General features: G+C 33.3%; 1 protein-coding gene across 1 annotated transcript in view; it reads left to right on the top strand.

Annotated features, from left to right (window-relative positions):
- LOC142630361 (DNA topoisomerase 3-alpha) overlaps positions 1-13,185 on the top strand; it is a 34,237-nt gene extending 21,052 nt beyond the window's left edge. The window contains exons 15-24 of the mRNA XM_075804350.1: positions 1,304-1,433; positions 2,060-2,112; positions 2,190-2,289; positions 3,255-3,293; positions 5,805-5,883; positions 8,595-8,666; positions 9,366-9,437; positions 10,940-11,119; positions 11,702-11,822; positions 12,612-13,185. Of these exons, the coding sequence (XP_075660465.1) occupies positions 1,304-1,433; positions 2,060-2,112; positions 2,190-2,289; positions 3,255-3,293; positions 5,805-5,883; positions 8,595-8,666; positions 9,366-9,437; positions 10,940-11,119; positions 11,702-11,822; positions 12,612-12,852 (1,087 nt within the window). The 3' untranslated portion in view covers positions 12,853-13,185. The remainder of the gene's footprint in view (positions 1-1,303; positions 1,434-2,059; positions 2,113-2,189; positions 2,290-3,254; positions 3,294-5,804; positions 5,884-8,594; positions 8,667-9,365; positions 9,438-10,939; positions 11,120-11,701; positions 11,823-12,611) is intronic.
- Positions 13,186-21,295: the final 8,110 nt, after the last annotated feature.

Below are 21,295 nucleotides of genomic sequence, written 5' to 3'. Positions count from 1 at the left end.
TTCATTGGGTGATGCCAAAATTTGTCGTTGAACTTTTAGCTTGTTGGCAAGGATGGTTTGGTCGTCATTGGAATAGTCATATTTGGATGATTGTCCCTCACTAATTGATGTGGTGCATTTGGAGGGACAGGAATAGCAGGTGTTTTGAAGACACTGAAAGTTCTATGCCTGATCTCAAGTTATTTTTTTTAGAACTTTATTGGATTGGTTGTTAGCCATGAGGAAATTTGCTTTATTTTCTATTGTTGACTTATTAGATTTATGTAACTTTTGTAATTGATTGTTTAGAAGTCTCTCGTGGCCCAATTATTATTGCAACATTCTCTACCATAGAATTCGACCTTCGGGGTCAACCTGGCAGCTTCTATGAGGAAGGTGGTGGAAAGGAGCCTTGAGGGCTTGTTAAGGAAGGCGGCAAAGGCCGACGAAGTGGGGAAAACGAAAGACGTTTTTTGGTCTCCCTTGAGCCGGGGGGTGCTTGTGGGGAGGGGGGGGGGGGGTGTGCCATGACGAAACAAGGGAATGAAAGGCCGCTTTGCGTTGGAAGCTCTTTACCCTCCCCACAATGATGGCTTTGTTGTCTTGGGGAGCGTTGAAGCTTGCTTCTTCCCCAGAGTTTTCTTGGTCATCAATTCGACCTGTCCTTAATAGAACCAATCTGATTCTTTGAACAATCGGAATTTCGTACTTGGAGAATGCACAACTCAAGAAGGGTCATCTTCGAATTATTGACAGAAAGGAGAATGGCGAATCCAACTCTAGAATCCGAAATGGGAATGTAGTAGGAGATGGGGCGGGCCTAATCTTCCTATCAAACTAATCATATATGCCAAGCTCCTCTTAGCCCTATAGTCTTTCTCCTTCCCAAATTTTGCCAAATGATTCAAGACTTGGACTGAAAGAGACTCTACAAACAAAGCTTTCTGACTTGGCCTTAGTATACTTCCTGTATACTTGGGTGACTCTTTTTTATGATTTATATTATTTTATTACGTATAAGAAAAAAAATTATTTGCAAATTGTCAATTTATAATTGTCAAATGGGTAGAAATGTCCCAAACTCAACAAAATCAATATCCATTGATAGTTTCATAGGTGTATTGAAAAGCAATGGATGACCTGATGTGGTTAACTTTGTGTGATTTACAAAGTATTGGCATAGAAATGGTAGGAAAATAGTATTTATTTAGTTGATGTATGTATTTGAATCATAGTTCAATGTTTAAAACCTATGTTGCAGCGAGGAATTATATGTGTATTTAGATATGTGATTGTTATTATGCTTTGGCTTATATTTCTATAGGTATAAGCTTTGGAAACCATATCTTAGAGCAGTTATGGAGCGTGACATGAAAGCAGTTAGTGAAGGCACTAAGAGCAAAGCTGAAGTTTTGACAACTAGTTTGCAGCAGATGAAAGCTTGCTTTGTAGATGTAAGTAGGCAGTTCGCCATTACTGTGATTATGAAATATTAGTAATTTGTTCCTTTGAGGTTACGGTATAACTTTGATTTCCTATATAGAGTTGTTTCCATGAGATTAAACATATTCAGATGTCATTCCATGAGATTAAACCACATGTAGGTTAGGAAACCCTATTGATTTTTTAAAAATTTCTGTTAATTTGTAGATATTACAAATTATCATTGTGGGAAAATGACATGCTAATAACTAGATGCAAAAGTAGTACAAGTTCTCATGTATGCGGACATATGTGTGAAAGAAGGCCCAATTATTTCTTTCATGTGAAATATTTCAATAAGGCAAAGTGGGTGATGTGGAAGCTCAAAGACCATTTTATTTGATTTAAGAAGTCAATTGCACATAGGTTTTTTTTAAAACCAAATAAATTAATGAACATAAGTCATCCAGACACATCCTATTAGTCAATTTCTGACAAATTTTTTAGCCACTTGTGCATTATAGGTTACTTTGAAATACTTCTTTAAATATCTGCTTGTGTTGTATAATTTGGGACTAAGGTTTGGTTGTTGTTTTTATTGTTGTGTTGTGTATTTTGTCAATATCAAATATTACTTCCCATTTGGAAATACGTGCAGGCCAGGTTAAATAAAGTAAAACTTTTTGAAGCCATGGCAGTTTTCTTTGAGAGGTGATTTCTTACTTTCCTCTGTCTTCGTAGATTATTATGTTTTTACTATCATAATGCATGTTTTACCATTAATGTAGGTCCAACCGATCTGGTGGGGATGAGCAGCATGCAGCCGGAGAAGTTGTCAGGCCATGTGGACTTTGCCAGGAATCAGATATGGTGCTTCGGCGAAGCCGGGTAATGATTTATAACATCAAATTCACTATATAAAGAAGCATTGGAAGTTTTTAATTTTCTTCAATCAATAAGATAATTCGATCCTTTGGTGCACTTTCAAGCTAATGGTCTTTTGATGCACAAGAAGCAAAACACATTTGCTTCAATCAAATTAACCTTAAATCCACAAGGAGAGTTGTTGGAATCCACCAAAGAATAGGAGACAAAAGTTTGAAATTTATTAAACTGAATAATGAATTGCCTTGGAGATTACAGTGCGTTTAAATAGAAAGCAATCTTAGGGCTGCTAGGAGATGCTTAGAAAACCTTAAAAGCATTCCTAATGCAGCTAGGAAAACATCTTAAAACCCTAATTTGCATTAAGCAAGAAATTCGGTGAAAAAATAGGAAAAAAATGACCAAAAACAGCAAAATTGAGATAATTTTTCCCAACATTTTCTTATTATAACATGGATTCAGATTACCTCTTATTGTACTATGGAGTTTGGAATGTTGCCTCTTTGTGTTAAATGTGGCCTGTATGAAGGGAGAGGTAGGAGGACATCTGAAGAACAGTAACTATATAGAGTTTCCAAACTCAGGTTGGTGGGTTCATTATTATAATGGATGTTGTTTGATGTGAGGAAACCTTCATTCATTAATGATTTCATTGATTAATTGTATTTGTAAATTGCTGATAATGATCCTTTGGGTATACACCCTCCATACTGCAAGGGTATCACTTGTAAGTTTCCTTTTTAGCTTAATGAAGTTTTTATTACCTATAAAAAATTATTTTTAATTTTAAGCCATATAAATGGAGTGTATTCTATAGATGTAATTCCTTACATGTTTTATGCTTTCTAGTAAGTCACATTGTACATGATAATTTTAGTGCTTGTTTTATGGCTTTATGTTATAGATACTCTGTAATAAGTATAGTTATTTCTTTTTCCTCATAAAATTGTTATTGTCACTCTCAACAGGATGGAAATTTCATGGTTGGATGCATGGGTTATCCACAGGTTGGGATACTTTCCTTGTTACATTCGATGTATTGCTAATCATGCTTGGATGAATACCTTGATGCTAAGAGTTTGCAAAGGTTGGGTTTGTATGATAATTTTTCAACAATAAAGACTGTGAGATGGTTGGTTCTGTTTATCCACTTTAGATTGACAGGATCTACTAGTTATAAATTATAATGAATTTTTTCAAACTGAATATATTACTGTGTTTTTTAATAGGATCCCCTTTATATCTCTTATTTGTTGATGTTCTTTTTTAATAGGGTTGGTTTGTCATGTGTCCATTGTCTCTCAATGCATGGAGTTTTGTTCATTTTGGTCTTCATGATTTTGTAGGTTGTAGTTTCATTTACTTAAATGATTCCTTGCCATCTCACAATTGCATGGCCATACAGCCACAGATTGGTTTCCTGCTTCTTCCAAATTAACCTCCAACTAGTCTCAACATCATGTTAACTTCTTGGATATACCCTTTTCTTTACTGTCACCTGTGTATATCAATATTGAAATTTCAGATATGCTCAACTTATTGACATGTGAAAGCATGATATTTATATTCAAAACTTCACTTGGTGAATTGGTCTAAGGTATGCTTGCCTATTCAATCTGGGAGTGTGGCAATTAGAAATCTGAGATGCTTTAATGAAGCATTGTTGGAAAAATGGTTGTGGATATTTGGGTCTGAGAGAGAAGCGTTATGGAGAAGGGTAATAAGGGTTAAATATGGAAGTGAGGAAGAAGGTTGGTGCTCTAATTCTATTCTAGGTTCCTATGGGGTGAGTTTATCGAAGATTATTAGTAATGGTTGATCTACTTTTTGTTGCTATATTCAGTATGAGATTGGAGATGGGACTAGAGTGAAATTTTGGCATGATGTCTGGTGTGGGAATAACCCTCTGAGTGTGTGTTTTCCTAAATTATTGAGAATTAGTAGTTTTAAGAAGGCTTGTGCAGCTGATATCATGCAGTTCCCTAATGGGGTTCTTTATTGAGACTTGGAGTTCTTGTGTTCTATTCAGAATTGGAATCTTTGTCTGATTTTTTGAATGTTATATATGGAGTTTCGTCGAGGGGTATTGGTGAGGAATAGATATGCTGGATGCCTACAAAGAGTAGGGGCTTTGAGGTTTGCAGTTATTATCAGGCCTTGTTGGTTGTATGTAATCAATCTTTCCCTTGGAGAAGCATTTGGAAGCGGAAGGTTCCTTCCAGAGTTGTGTTCTTTGTTTGGACTGCAGTTTTGGGAAATATTTTGACTATTTATAATTTACATAAGAGGAAAGTATGGATTTTGGATTGGTGTTATATGGCAAAAGTAATGGAGAATCGGTAGATCATCTTTCATTACGTTGCCCTCTTGTTTTTGAGATGTTGTCTATGGTGTTCACTTTGTTTGGTATATACTGGACAATGCTAGATTGCAGTTGAGCTCCTAGCATGTAGGCAAGGAAAATTTTGCCGCCATCAAAATGTGTTATCTGGATGACTATCCCTCATTGTTTGATGTGGTGTATTTAGTGAGAGAGAAATAACCGATGTTTTGAAAAATTTGAAAGAATAGTAGCAGACTTAAAAACTTTTCTTCTTTAAAAAACTGTTGGATTGGATGTCTATCATAGGAAGTCCTTCCTGTATACTTGGGTGACTCCTTTTCATGATTTTGAATAAAATTTTCATTACTTATAAAAAAATAAAATAAAAATTATAATTCCGCAACATTTTCCCAATAATGATTGCTTAACCTTATAGGCATCTTATAAAGTATTTCCTTGTAATTTGCTAGGTATTTGAGAGCCACATAACAGTTTAGAAAACCTTCCTTCCATGGATATTAAGTTGAACTTTTAATATCAGGGAATTATTCCTGTCTTGTCCCCGAATTACTAATTGGTTGAGTGTCTTGCCATTTGAAGATGCTTGCAGTATGTATTATCCTTCTTACAAGCCATTAAACTTTTTCTTTTTGTCTATTCAGGGTGCACTAATGCTGCAAGCTCCTTCCCTGTTACAATTTTTATAATCCTTTTTTTTTTTTTTTTAATTTATCAAAAATGTATTTAGCAAATCTTTTTAGCCCTTTCCTCTGAAGCTTCATTGTTGACTAGGATCAGCTGGTGGGTTACTTGAGTTTATGCAAACTTTAACCTGCAAAATTCTCATATCAACATATTTACTTTTCGTTAATGTTTGTTGCACACAACTAGTTGCACACATCCATACACAGAGTCTTGGAAATTGTTTATTGAAAACATGATTTTCAGCTTTAATTTTGAAATCGTAAACACAATTTTACCATTTAACTGAAATTGTGTTTTGAAGAGACGATTTCAACTGACACACACACACACACTCCATACACACTGGTGTGCAATAATTAGCACTTTTTTACTTTTTATATTTTCTGGTGGAACTGGAATATTGGAGATTAGTGAGTCCATTTGGATTCTTTTTGTCATTAGGTGACCTTGGTCTTAATAATTATAACACCTATTTGCTACTCCTTTTCAGTGCAGGAATGCTGTTTGGCTCCCCGGATCTCTATCAGAAGCAGTGGTAACCACTCATATTTGCAACACTTGCACTCCAGGTTTTTTCACAATTTCCTATTGCTCTATATTTTCTGTTACTGATTTTAACACGGAGGGCTGATGCATTCCCTGTGGCAAAGTGATCTGACTTCCAAATTGTAGATTAAGGGATTGTTAGAATATAATATAAATAATTAAGTTTCATACTTCCTATCAGCTTAAACTCTAACACAAGTGATAATTCAACATGGTATTGAAGCAAGAGATCTTGCGTTTGAACCTTGTCTCATTGAGGGAGTGTCAGAATATAATGTTAATGATTAAGGTTTCCACATTCCTGTTAGTTTAAGCTTGGCAGATAAGTAGTAATATAAAAGGGATGAAGTCCAGTTGAGGAAGGTTATTAAGTTGTGTTATTGGTAGGATAATAAGCACACATTGGAGGTTTCTTATATGTTATTTGTTGATGACACTATTTTATTTAGTGGAGGTGAAGATGGAGCAGTTACAAGCTACTTCAAAGCCATTTTTAGTTTGAGGGGGAGTTTGGTAAAAGTTGGTTGTTTTTAGATTTGGCAGAAGTGTTGGGTTATAAGGTACGTTTGCTTTAAAAGGGGTGTGGAAATGCTATTACTGAAATGTGGAGAAACAACTAGCAAGCTGGAAAAAGTTTTTCTTTTTTTAATAAGTAATGAAGTTTTATTAATATGGAGAATTACTTCACAATCACGATGATGAACACAAAAAATCTCAAAACAGTTGCAAAAAATCAAGGATCGAATCTAGGAGAAGAATGAAACTCAAAGATAGAAGTACAATGATTAAACCCCAAACTCAAGACCACTCAAGCAAGGTGTGATGCATTAATGATTTCAATGATCCTAGGATTTTTCGGTGTCCTTGAAAGTGCGTGATTTGTGTTCCTTCCACACTAACCACATCAGAGATGAAGGCACCAAATTCCAAACATCTGAAGAATGCTTCCCAAACTAATTCCTCCACCTAATAAAAGAGAGGATGTATAGAAGATGCTCCCTAGAGGCATCACAAAAAGTATGGTATCCACAGCAAAAAGGAGATGCAAGATACTCAACCTTGAGTCGCATTAGGCCCCACATGAAAACCTTGGATAAAACCTCCCTCTGTTTTCTTCAACATCCTGCTCAATCTCCATGACCAGAATAAAAAGTAACAGTGATATGAGGCAAGGTATTTTTAGTGAAATATTGGGAGGTTTAGGGTGATTGAACCTCAATAGCAATACGAGGTTGTTATTGGTGAGTTTGTAGAAGAGCATCGGGGTTTGTGGGAATTGTTTTCACAATTTGTTTGTTTTAAGATAAAGGATGACAATAAGGTGTGACTTTGGTGTGCTAGTTGGTTTGATGATGTTGGAGTGAAGGATAGGTTTTTGGAAGCATTTCGAGGTAAATAGTTATGATGGGTTGGGATAAAATGTGATAATTTATGGAAGCAAGGTATTTTTAGTTAAATAAGGGGAGGTTGGGTGATTGGAGCTCAAAACCGGTACGAGGTTCCTATCTAAGAAGCATATACACTCCAAAATTCCCAGCATGTCTATTAGACACTCTATGGACACTCCTGCATACATGTCCTCAATATGTTGGGAAGGAAAAAAATTGTTGTCCCATATCATGTTGTGTTTGTGTCTGTATTTTTTAGGTTTTTATTGGTGTGAGTTTGTGGAAGAGCATCAGGGGTTTGTGGGAATGTTTTTCACAGTTTTTTTGTTTTAAGATAAAAGATGACAATAAGGTATGACTCTGGTATGTTAGTGGGTATGATGATATTGAACTGAAGGATAGGTTTTTTTGGACCTATTCTCGATTGTACTGGATAAGGAAGATACCAAAAAAGTAGCATTCTTTGGATGGAAATTGCTTTGGGTTATTGATGATTGATAATTTAAGAAGAAAAAAAAGAAGGGGGGGGGTGTCATTGTGGGTAGATGTTGGATGTTTAAAAATTGTTGTGAGATGATACACCATCTCCTTTTACATTTTGTTGTGGCACGAGAATTGTGGTTGTGAGCTTTATCTTCATTTGTTGTGCATTGGGTGATGCCTTGGACTGTGCTGGACATGTTTGCAAGTTGGAAAGAGAGGTTTAGTTGTCAAGAGAAAGGTGATTTGGGGTGTTGTCCCTCTTTATAATACGTGGACAATTTGTTAAAAGAGTTATCATTGTGCTTCAAATGATAGAGAGATGAATGTGAAGTAGCTTAAAATAATTTCTTACTCATTAATTGACAGATTTTGTGCTTTGAGTGTACACTGAATCTTTTTCGGATTTTAGTGCTCTTGAATTTCCAATTGTCATATTTGAGAGGATCTCTTGTGATTATCTCTCATATTAATTCTCTTATCTTTGAATTAATTTCCTATTAACTATAAAGAATATGGAACCAGAAGGGGTGTCTGATTGGATGCAGGTAAATTGTAACAATCTCGTAGCTATTTTTCCCTTTATTCTCTTAGGTTAGGTGATAATTACCTGTACAATCTATCATATTGGCATATCTATTAGAATACTTCTTCCAATATAATCGTCTTTAGATATAAGAAACCCTCTGTTGGGTGGTTCCAGCCATTTTCTGTCCGGTACTGACTTGGGTTCTTCACCTGGTCTAAAGCATTCATGTAATGTAGGTTGCATGTAAACTATAATGGTGTTTTCTAACTTCTTTTTGCAATCTCTCTCTTCTTTTTTTTTTTCCTTTTTTAAAGATGATTGCATAAAAATCTTGTAGGTCCTGTATACATGATTCAATTTAAGTTCCGCCCGCTGGAAATACCACCAAACTACAATGCCAACCATTTGGGTATGTTACAACTCCAAAGAACTATGTTAACTGTCTTTACAGAATATGTTTCACTTCCTTTAAAATTTAATTATCATTTTGTATGATATTACCTCCGTCCCATGTTACTTTTTTTTTTATTGGTAAGTTTTACACTCCCAGCAGAGGTATGGTCTAATACCATGTTGATTTTTGGAGAAAATCTTGTGTTAGGTTAATTTGATCCCTAACACCAGTTTTATTATACTCAAATAATATGAATTACAAATATACCCTCATGAGGGTTAAAATTACTAATTTAATAATTTCTGGACTGTATATCATGTTTTTCTGTTTGTTCCAGCCTTCCAATTGTCATTGTAGCAGATTCTTGTTTGAATCTAATCACTCCCTCTATATTGACATATCTATCTGCATGACTGGACCAAATAGTCTCTTGGTGCTTCACCTCATTTTGTCCTTAATTGATGCCAATCCTAGTTTTCCGTTTGCATTTATATCCTTTTATTGCCATTCGACCTTTTCAATATTTTCATTTTAACTGCACTAGTTTTGTGTGCATGCACAGATATGTACACTAGTCCCAAATGTACTTGTATAATTCTCGCACTTGCAGGATAAGTTGTTGGTTCTCAGGCATTATTTCCAAATAATTTTAGTTGCCTTGTGAAATTTGCAGTTGAGTCAACACTGAAGTTCTATGCATTTATGTATGACCAGGTTGCATTGGTGGCTGTGACGAGATTCTTAGACAGCTGATTGAAATCTGTGGAACTGGTTCTCGCATACCAGGTGTGGGTGCTTGTCCTGAGTAATTACTTGACAACGTCATGTACAGTTCATCAAATATTACTGATTTATATGCAGTTTCCTGTTATTTGTAATTTTACTGTATTATCCAAAAGCCTTGTAGCTCAACTGATTGACACCTCTTAGTGTTTCCAAATGAGACATCTAGGGTTCATATCCTCCCTCCCCCAATTACAGAATTATAAAAAAATTAAAAATATATATATAGTTTTATATTTTTAGGATATTAATATATGTCTTTTAGATTCATCAGTGGATAGTTTACTAAGGGTTCTATTTGCATACAAATGATTTCAATCTAAGTTCAAATAAATTTAGCATTTAAAGAATCATCAATATCATGTTCCTAACTATCTAGAGTTGTTTTTCATAAAAACTATCTAGAGTTTATGCATGAGAAAACACCCCCCTTTTAAAAAAAAAAAAAAAATCAAGGTAAATAATCTTTCCATAAGATTAAAAATATATATATATTTTTAGTGAAAAAAAAAATAAAAATATTTTCACCTGCTAAAATCACCTAAAACTTAAATTACAGCTCTATAAACGTTTACAATTATTACATGTAACAAAATCATACATTTCCGTATAGATATACAAGTAACATTGATAATATCTCCAATGAGATCCAAGCAACCATAAAATATCATAAATTCCTCTTTAGGTATTCAACCCCATTAGCAAATTTGGGTCTCACATTTGGAATTATGAACTCCAAAAGCCGAGCCTCTAATAGCAACAAATAACAGATCTGTATCCAATAACAAGTTATACAAATCTAATCCCCAAATATAATCTTTTACAAACCAAGTATCTCAAATTAAGCATTGAACTCAAACAACTAGTTCAAAAATAAGTATAAAGCTTGAGGATCGCTGACCAAATTTAGAAGAGGCTAATAAGCAACGTAATTGAGTGTTGATCATTACGGTATGGTAGGTTGGGATAGGTTTATGAGATTTTTGCCTGTGATTAGGCTGTGTTAAATGTAAATCACTAATGCATAGACATTAGAAGATGGTTCATGCATGATCTTTTGATGTGCAAAGATATTTCATACATTTTTACAATGCTTGATATGTAAGCACACGTATTTCTTATGCAGTAATCCCTTTATTTGTTATGGATGTTGCCCTTCCCCCTTCTCTTCTTGCTTGAACTTCTGGTCCATTATTTTTTTTATAAATTGCGATGCCAAAAGGATTAATTTGGTACGAGTGTCAAATTTTAGACTGTATATCTAGTCTGTGTCCTACCATATTTTTCAGTTTGTTACATGAATTTAATTAACCAAATTACATAGCATAAAAAAGGGAAAAAAGAAAAAGTAGAGGTAAATTTTAGAGAGAAGAGCTTGATTTGAAGGAACTTATTCTTATTCATCATTAAAAAATAAAAAATAAAGAAAGAAAGAAGGAATTTATTCTTCTGTTGTCCCCCATGCCAATCACAAAACTGACTTACATATTTAATATGTTCTCCAGCAAGAGGACGAGGATCCTCTGCACCTGCCAGCAATGTCCAACAAAGTTACTCTAGGCATGGTGAGGCTAGGCACAGTGCTTGCATATACTGCCACCAAATGGGGCATTCTTCAAGTGATTGCCCATCACAAGTTTCAGGTTCTCGAAGTGCTCGACATCGTGGAATGAACCCTCAAAGTGGTATGCCTGCTGAGCTTCCTTTTTCTTTTTCTTTTTATTTCTAATGAGTCTATATACTCTAAAGCAAATTGTATTACTGCTTGTTGAAATTAGTAGTCACAGTTATGCTTGCAGGTAGATGCGAGCAGACATTGAAATATTGTTGTAAGCACAGTATCTTTAATTTAATCAAAATGATTATCTTGTATGTTAGAGTAATTGTTATCTTGTGTTGGCAACCCTGTTTCCATGACCGTTATTAAATGTATTTGAGTTGTAAGTATTAGTGTCTAGGATTATGGTTGAAGATCTGAAGACACAAGAATTAGGAAGTATTTCTAGTTTAAATACAACATTTTTACTTTTTAGATTTAATTTTTATTTACTTTATACTAGAAATTGGTGAGAAATTTTCCATGCAGGTTGGAATTTTACTTTATACTGTGTAGCTTTTAGGAAGTCAGTTTACATAAAGTTTCAATAGAAGATTTTGATGAAGTTGATAATAACTGGTGAAAATCATTAAAAGCTTCACTCTCTCTACCCTTTCACCAGAACAACTGGAGTACTGAATAATGGCTAATGATATTTTAAATAATGCAGGAGAACCGTCAGTTCCATGTAGCACATGTGGAACACCGTGCATTCTGCGAACTGCTAATACAGCAAATAACAGGGGAAGAAAGTTCTACTCATGTCAGTCACAAGAGTGCAACTTTTTTGTGTATGTAACCCTATTCTCAATGAATCTGGTCATCTTTCTCAGTATTAGCATGTCTAGACATGGACCTTATTTGAACTCTTTCATTTCCTCAGCTGTTTTTCAGTGGTTCATATTAATTCAGCAATTTGCTTGATTCTTCAAATTCCCGCCGCCCCCCCCCCCCCCCCCCCAAAAAAAAAAGAGAAAAAAAAAGGGAGGAAAGTCTGCTTCCATTTAGTTTATGCTTTTGGTGGGAGTTGACATGATTTTAACAATTAAGTAGTTAGGAAAATTGGATTGTTGAATACTTTACTGATTTAGTTCAGTTTCAGTTCCTTGAGGCTAGAAGTAAAAAAAGATTTTCATTTATTAATCTGGATATATACTTGTATCCTTTTCTTTTCTTTTATTATTTTTTCCCCAATTTTCAATCAAGTTGTATAAAAAATCTGCCTTGGAGAGTAAGATGATAATACATCTAATCACATTGGATAAATATAGATGATGGAAAAATAAACAATTTTCAACTTCCTTTCCCCTTAAATGAATGGTTTATCTACATTCAAAAGAGATTGCTACTTAATTTGATAATATTTTTTACAAATTTAGTTTTGGCTACAATTTGCTGAACTATAAGCTTATTCTAAAGTGACAGTGAACTGAATCTTCAGTGTTCGTCAGCAAGTGACTTCAAGTGAAGCATTTCCTAATAAAGCTATTACATATTTGTGGCAAAAACAATTCTGCTTTTGTTGGAACCTTAATTTAAGAACTGGTTCGTACTTACACATCTGGTTGCCTGTGATGCAGATGGGAGGATAACCTCAACAATGTCACTGGAGGGAATGTTCAACGTGGAAGAACGAGTGTCTCAGCATCTAATACCAGCAGGAGTGGTGGCCGCGGTAGAGGTGGTCGAGGTGGATCACGTGCTGCTACTGCAACTGCAACTTTTGTATCAGCCACTGGTGATCCTGTAACTGGCAGAAGATGTTTTGTTTGCGGTGATCCATCACATTTTGCAAATGTGTGCCCAAATCGTGGTTCTTGATGCTGTTTATATGAAGAACATTTTCAAATATCAATATTTTGATCCTATTCATGGGGATTCCATAAATATTCCATTCCAAAAAGAGAAAGTTCGAAACAATTGGGATTTTTTTGGAGAGATGGCGGCTCAAGATCAGCCTCATGAAAACCTTATATTCCCTAAGGAGATTCTACCCCGTGTAAATGCTCTTTAATGGAACTTTAAGCTTTAGCCGGTCATGACCAAGAAACCACATGGATGGTCTATTGTAGATAAAGAATCGGATTTGGTACCCATAGTTTTTTTGTTCATGGGTAGTAATTTATGCATCTTATAAATTGTGATTATCCGGTATTGTTCAATCAAAATTATACTAATAGATATTATGTATGCAGCAAATCCTTGCCCTAAAACAGATACTGTGCTAAAAAAGATTAAAATGCCCGTTAGTACTTCATAAAACTAGCAATGCTAGAGTAAATCCCGGACTGCTTTGTTCTTCCCAAAAGTAGCATATGGCGTATACTTATGCTCAACAGAATCAAATTTTGATTGTTTTTCTTTTGACCTTTATCAATGTTCCTAAGTTCATATCTTAAAACCAATTGATTCGTTTGTCATAAATACATAAAGGAAAGACGACTTACTAGCCCTAGTAAAGAATTCCAATTAGCAAAAAAGAAGAGCCGAAAACCAAAATAAAACGAACCATATTACCAGTCCTATTCTACTTATTACTCACAAAGTCTATTCTGGTTCAATTTTCTCTCTACTCTCATCTTCCCAGGAACTTTGGTGACCTGATATGATATGGACACGTCCAGCGCATTGATGCATTGAACCTAAGTAAGCCACACCTCCAAACTATCTACATATTGAACGTGTCTTGCTAATTTATTTGCTGCAAAATTTCCTATCCTCCCTATGCCTCGTATTTTCTAAATGCTCTCATCCTATCCCTCACTTCATGGATAATGTTTCCCCACCAACATATTTTGTTCTTTTGAAATGAGCGCTTGTTGGCAAGAGTTTTGTAGTTTAATTGATCAGTATCTCTTAAAATTTTCAAATGAGACATCTAGGATTTAAATTCTCATCTTTCACTTATTAAATTATTAACAAGGAAAAATGAGCGTTTATTCATGGTCAAACCACTTTCCATAATCACATCTTGAAGCCCAATGTTCCTAGGCTCCTAGCTGCCCATGCTAAGCTGTTCCAACCTCCCAAAAAAAAAAAAAAAAACTGCTTAAACTGTAGGCATTAAGTTTGCCCTTTGAACAATTAGTTTGTCCTCCCTCCCAAATAGATGGTTGGATACAAATGATATATTGATTTCAAAAAATGAAAAGATCTTTAAGCTGTATATTTAGCAAGAAAAAGGATAAGTATGATATTGTTAAAAAATCATAATTGAGGGACTCATGACATTTGTTTTGGAATTTAAAAAAAAGAAAAAGAAAAGGTACACATGATATATATTCAACAAAAAAAGAGAGAGAGATGAGTATAATAGTAATATTTTAAAAAATCAATCAAACAAATAGATAAATAAATGAGGAACTCAAGACATTTTTTTTGGATAATAAATTAATGGACTCATACCATTTTTAGTCTTTAATAATAATTAAAATTTGTGTGTTCCAGTTAACTCAACTGATAAAGTCTATATTAGAGCGATTAAGAGATTTGAGTTTTGATCCTCACCTACACCAAAATCAGTTGGTGTCATAGTCTGATGAGAAAGAGCTCCCACTAAAAGTGGACATTCAATTTTTTTATATCATGATTTTTTTTGATAGGATATCATGACATTTTTTTTTTAAATTCAAATCAAATCATTTTTTTCATTGTACTGTAACTCAGAGCAGCTTACTTATATTTTAAAATTAAAATAACTATTAAAAACACACACAGAGCAAAAAATCTATATTACCTCCGTCCCTTTACTATATAAAGAAAGTTGAAATTTATATAGTTTTTAAAATAGCACACAATTTTCTATGTATACTAGCTACTATATGCTTAACAGTTTTACTTTGATTTATTTTTTCAATTTATTTTTTGGGAAATAAAATTACAGGTTTGAACTCCAAGTACTAAGATTAATTTCTTGAATTGATTGTTAATTAAGATTATGGAGAAATCTAAGCATAAGAATGGGTCTAGAATTCTATGTATAAAAAATAAATTATCTTGACGAATATATTTTCTGGATTAATTTTCTTTAATGTCAATTATTTTTTTTTTGGATTAATTTTGCTCTCAAGCTTGTCTTTCAATCCCCTCACTCCGCCATCGAGGCTAATGATATTTTAAGATGCTAAGGGAGTTCCTTTTTTTTTTTTTATATTATTATTTTTTTTTTTGTCTCTGATGATCACTGTTCCTGTCACAAAAGATAGCCTCATCTGTGTTTATTTTATAGATCTCCAGTGGTGGAGCTAGGAGTCCATCTAATTGTTCTTCGACTTGTTTCACATATATGTTGGCTTCTCTCTACATTTCAAGAGCTCATTCAAATACCCATGGTTTCTTTTGCAAATAATCCCTATTATTTTATTTACACTTCCATTAATGAAAAGCTCTAGTCCCAAATCTTCCATGCCATCATGATGAACAGCTCCAGACCATACTCTTTGATTACTTTCAATGACTAATTCCCAGTCCCAGATCAACTATCCACATTAATTAATGCATGAATAGTTGATTCCATTTCAAACTCTCTTTGTTAGTAATTCTCTTTCTTTCTAGATTCACTTTGGTTGGTAATAACTAATAAGTCTTTGCATGCACGCCATGCAGACAACTTGGAAGAACTTTTAATAGTTGGCTGAGTGATTGATTAGGTTCTTTCTTTTCAGATCCACTACCTGCTCCCTATTAAGTATTATGTGTTTTGCTTCTTCCAAAATGCTAGCTTTTCTATGTCTACAACATATACTTTCTTTCTGATTTATTATGGTTTCCGAAAACAGGGTGAACACCTAGCCTTCAAGACTTGGTATATCAAGAGGGTTCCACCCTTGGTCCCTTGATTAGCTAGTGTGGTTATAGTTGGGAAAGTTATTTGTAACGTGACAGTTTTATTTTAAATTGTTGTATTGACTTATGTCAGCCTTGAAAAAACATGGATTGACTACTGGTTATATTTTGGATTGGCTAGTTATATTCTGGATTGGCAAGTTATATTCTTTTTCTCTTTGGGGGGTTGGGGTTGCTTAGCTAGTGTGGTTAATATTTCAAAAAGTTTGTAACGTGACAGAGTTATTTTGAAATGTTTGTACTGACTTTGTCAGCTTTGAGAAAATTTGGATGGACTTGTTGCCTTTGGGATTTGCTTAAAAATATTTGCATTTTTTCTTGGTTTTTTTTTTCTTTCAAATAATCTTAACTCTTAGCTTTTTTGAAATAAACTAGTTTTTAGTTTTTTTAAATACATTTAACATAAAAAATTACCAAAACTATCTCTTTTGATAAGCAGCTACCGAAAATAAGCAAAAGTCAAGAACACTAGTAGAATCTGGAACCAAGATTAATTTGACTTAGGGGGCAAGCAAAATCTATAACATACATATGTCTCCCTACACCAATTTCTACAATAGAAAGATAGCATATCCATTATATTGTATATATTTGTTACGTTTTTAAAAAAAAAAAATTAAATAAGTTTTGTTGTAATTTTTCATAGTCAAAACTTCACTTTAATTCTCATATAATAATTTTAGAAATTAGATAAAATTCAAGTACAACTTATATAAGTTTTTGTTAAACTCATAAAATAATTTAACTATAACAGTTCTAAACCATGTAATAATTATTTTACGTGTCTAAAATATATGTTATAATATAGCTTGAAAAAATATATATCAATTTATGAAATTTATTACAATTTTGTGAATATAATATGTTACTACATAAATAATTTAAAGTTTTAACATTTTTGAAAGGTAATTATGTTCTTTGTACTTATTTTCTTATATATATTTATTTTTTTATCCTTGTTTTTCTTTTGTAACTTTTGGAGAGAGAGAGAGAGAGGTTTTAGGCGGGGCCCAGGAATGTCCACCCTTGGCTTTTCTGGTTATATTTTTTTATTGATACGTTATATTCTTTTTTCTTTTGGGGTAGTTGCGGATGTGGGGCAAGAATAATATCAGTCTATTTTCATTTTTTCAGGAAAAAAAATTGTACACCATGCTGTGGCAAAATGTATAGCTTAAACCAAAAAAAAAGTTAAATTGTTAACTGAACCCAAAAATTGTAATATGGCACCATTAAATATTAAGGTCAATTTGGTATGCGTCCTGACACAACTAAAAAAAATTCTATTAATTTACTAAAAATGATCAAGGTGGCAAAGTGAGATATTTGCAATTGACCTATACTTAAGGGGAGAAATTGTAATTTACCAAAAATTTCATAATATATGTTTATATATTTAAAGTTCGGACTTTGGAGTCCCCCAAAATTTATATGCATCAAAGATTTCAGAATATATATATATATATATATATTATGGCCTCAAATCCAAGCCCAACAGACATGATCGATCGGTCTATTTCTTAATGTTATCTATTATTCTATTGGTGGGCCAATCATAATCCTCCACATTTGATATCTAATTTTCACTGTTAAGTGCTGTAAAGCCCCCATAATCTTCCACACAAATACCAGGCAATTGAGGGCACAAAACACATGATTTATGTTTTCCTCTCTTTCTTTCAACGCAGTGATAGTACGATCTTGCACATGTTTGAAAAATATATGGCCTTTCTTTTGTCTTTCTAATTAGTGAATAACATGGCATGTTTTCTTGCCTTGTTCAACCTACCCGGAACATGCATATTTAACTTTACATGTGATTTTGGAGATAATAAGAACAAAATTGTTCAGGTTCTTATTTTTGACAATGTTCTTAATCGTGGCCGATCAAGGTAAATACAGAATAAATTTGGTGAGAAAGTGAAAGAAGGTACGTTGGATTTGGCTTTTGTCAAGTGTTTCAGTGCTTGGACACGATACAATGCAAACACGTGTTTGTAAGTTTTTTTTTTTTTGTGTAACAAAATCTCATCCAAACACTATAACAAAATATATTTTCGGTGAAAAATATTAAAGATGAATTTTATATTTTGTCCCCATTTCTAAAAAATTAATAACCTTTTGGCTACGAAAATAAATTTTGGTTGCTATTTTTTTTTTTTCTTTTTTTAGAAACATTTTGGTTGCTATTAGTTGTACTGATTAGGGCGCCAAAGGGGCGCGAAACTTTGTAAAGACAGTGGCACGTTCTCTATATATCATTCCTGAATGCTATGGCCTATGGGCATTAATGCAACCACCAAAGAAAGCTAGCTTTTGTTGGGGGTGGAAAGTGGAATCATCATGGACACTATTGGTGATATAAGAATGGAAAAAAGGTGTTTACTACTGTGGGGATGAAGGGCATTCATTATCTTTATACTGTGCAATTTCGATATGTGGGATGATGCTTTGAACTTTGAGACACTTACATCCAAAGGCCACATTGTGATCAATGTCAGCTTTTGCTTGGGTTTGCTTTTATTCTATCCTCTTTGGATGGACTTATTAGAGCACTTGCAGCAGTGGAGCTAAATAGCTATATAGTTATTTTAGCTCTACCAAAACACAAAAAATAAGCATGCGGTGGAAATTTAATCATATTTTTTAGCATTCTTCTGACATCTATAGATAGATGTGCACTGCTTGTTATAGCTAAAAACAAAATTAATTTTTTATTTTGTGTTCACATTACCTTTTTATTGTGGTGTTTTTATTGTAGTGAGATGTATTATTTTATTATGGTAGATATATTATTTTATTGTGATGTTTATATTATTTTATTGTGTTGAAAGCTAAAATGGATCCACTGCTGCAGCATGTGTGTAGGTAAAATAGATAAAGTAACTTTTGGTGAAGTTAAATTGCTAAATTTTTAGCTCCACTGTTGTGGATGCTCTTAGTTATTAGGACCTAGGGGCTAGGATTTCGCATATATATGAGCCTAATCTTTCTTTCTTCCCAAGAAACGAATGGAGGAGTATTTGCCTAAAGACTTACTAAAATATTTCTTTTGCTTACAATGTAGTATTAACCGGAAAATGTTTATTGGTCATGGACAAAATAACTACATTAACAACTTTGGGAAATTTCCTTAAAAAAATAAAAAAAGAACAACATTGGAAAAGTTTGAGGACGATATTGATAAAATAAAACTTTCGAAATCAGGATGATTATTGTCTCAAACTTAAAAGGGTATAATTTGAACTTTAGAAGTCAAATTGATTAATTATCCCAAACTCTCGTATATGTTTGAAGATTGCTTATTTTTGATAATTTATTTTTATATAGTGAGATAAAAAGTTAAAAATTAGTTTATTTAAAAAAATTAAAAGTTAGATTATTTGAAATAAATTTAAAACAAAAATTAGTATGAGATATGCAGATAGTAAATAATTTAATTTAAAAAAAAAACCATCTTATAATAAGTTTCCAAATGCACATTCTTCCAAAAATTAAAATATCTCATTTTGATTTCATTGGCGTGCATTTATTTTAATTTGTTCAAGTCAATGATTAATGAAATGCTTTTTTATCATTCTATTCTATATAATTGTCGTGGGATCTTACGTTATACTTTTATAACTTTATTAATTCTCTTGCTAATTATTAAGGTGTTGTGTAAAGTAATGTAATTATTGGATTTAAGAATTAAAGCTGATAAACCCTTTTCCTTGACCCATAATAGGTTATGGAAAAAAGAAAGAAAAGTAATGGTTGGCTAGATATGAGTGTGGCCCAAATTTAGATCATAATTTTTTGGCTACAAACTCAAAAAAGAGAGAACTTGTTTCTCTTCTCTAATATTCCTTTTCATATATTATTTTTTCAATATTCTGAATCTCATTCTCCCAGCACCTTTAACAGTTTAACATATGTGTCTGGATATAAACTTTCTCCATCTAAACAACCAACTATTTTTCTCTATAATAATTCCATGCGCCTCCTCCAAATCTGAAAAAGGTACATCTCAACCAAAATTTTATTTTAAATAAATGCTGATATGCTAAAATATTATATGAGAAGCATCATGATAGAGATTTTTTTAAAATAAGATTGCCAATTAATTATAACATGATGATGACACTAATCCATTAAATAAAATAGCTTTGCTAAGAAAAGGTAGAGAGGTCCACAAGCACCCAGTCTGGCAGACACATCCACATGATGCAATCTCGCGCATGTTGTGAACAAAACACACCGTCCAAATGAACAGGTAATAATTAATCTGTAGAACAATGCTCAAATCACAAAAAATTTCACCACTTTTAGCATAACTCGTGTTGTGATTAGTTATGAGTGTTAGACTTGTGATCTAGATAAATTTATCATTTTTTTTCTTCACCGTTCACAATATGCAATAAAATTAATTGTGGCAAAAATTGTATAATTTTTTGGGTTGCTAACATTTTTCTAATCAGTCAACTGTTGAACACATGAAAAGCACATTATCCCGTCCCATGTCCATCAAGTAGTCAATATAATATTTGCTAGCAATCGATTACCACATTGATAGGCTGAAAATAAATTATTACATTCTCGACCTTTTAATGTTGATAATAAATGTTATACACAAATCACACTCTAGCAATATTTTCTTCTTGTTCTTGTTACCAAAAAATATTCTCTTGTTCTGTGTTAAAAGTTAAAAATGCCCAATGATTTGTTGGAGGAATGATGCTTCTTGTTCTTGATGCCTCCCCGTGAAACTATATTGTCTTTGGGAGTAAAAGTCATCTCTTAAGTCTTACCACGGGTGTACAAACTTTGTGGCTCAAAGTTGGTGGGATCCATCATCCATATATTTTGAGACTTTATATGCTGTGAGAGTGAGACACCTAATGTAGGAGATAGTTCTTCCTCCTAGAGGTCTCCTAAATGGATTGGACTTGTAAAATTGAACATGTAACTGTCAATGAGTTTGAACTTGCTTGAAAAAACATACATGAGCAACACAAATAGCAACTTGGTCTAGTCTAACTTTTGTTGTGGTTGTTTTTGTCACCTTGCTACGTGTCGACCTTTGATTGGCTTTAATTTTTGAGGAAGTCAAGCTCGCTACTCATATCAATAGGGCAAGTGAAGAAGGCTAGGGGTGCACTTCGAAATCAAAATTGGGTAAGCAAACTTGCAAAAGAGAAGGAGGTGGCGGATTTTCAATCAAGTACAATGGTATATATTTTCTAATCACAAAATTGGGTAAATTTTGAGTGATGTGATTAGGGAGAAAGAGTACTTCATGTTTTTGCTTCCCGACGCAGAGAAACCTTAATCTTACATTTGCTTAATTTTATAGACAAAAAGTTGTGTTGAAACTCATGAGGAGTTGATGATTTTGTTGAGATTGATACCCAACCATTTTAGCTAGTACCAACCCAAG

The sequence above is a fragment of the Castanea sativa genome, chromosome 4 (genome assembly GCF_040712315.1).
Source record: "Castanea sativa cultivar Marrone di Chiusa Pesio chromosome 4, ASM4071231v1".
NCBI lineage: Eukaryota > Viridiplantae > Streptophyta > Magnoliopsida > Fagales > Fagaceae > Castanea > Castanea sativa.
The sequence above is the reverse complement of the archived record's forward strand: the minus strand, read 5'-3'. Positions and strand labels throughout refer to the sequence as shown.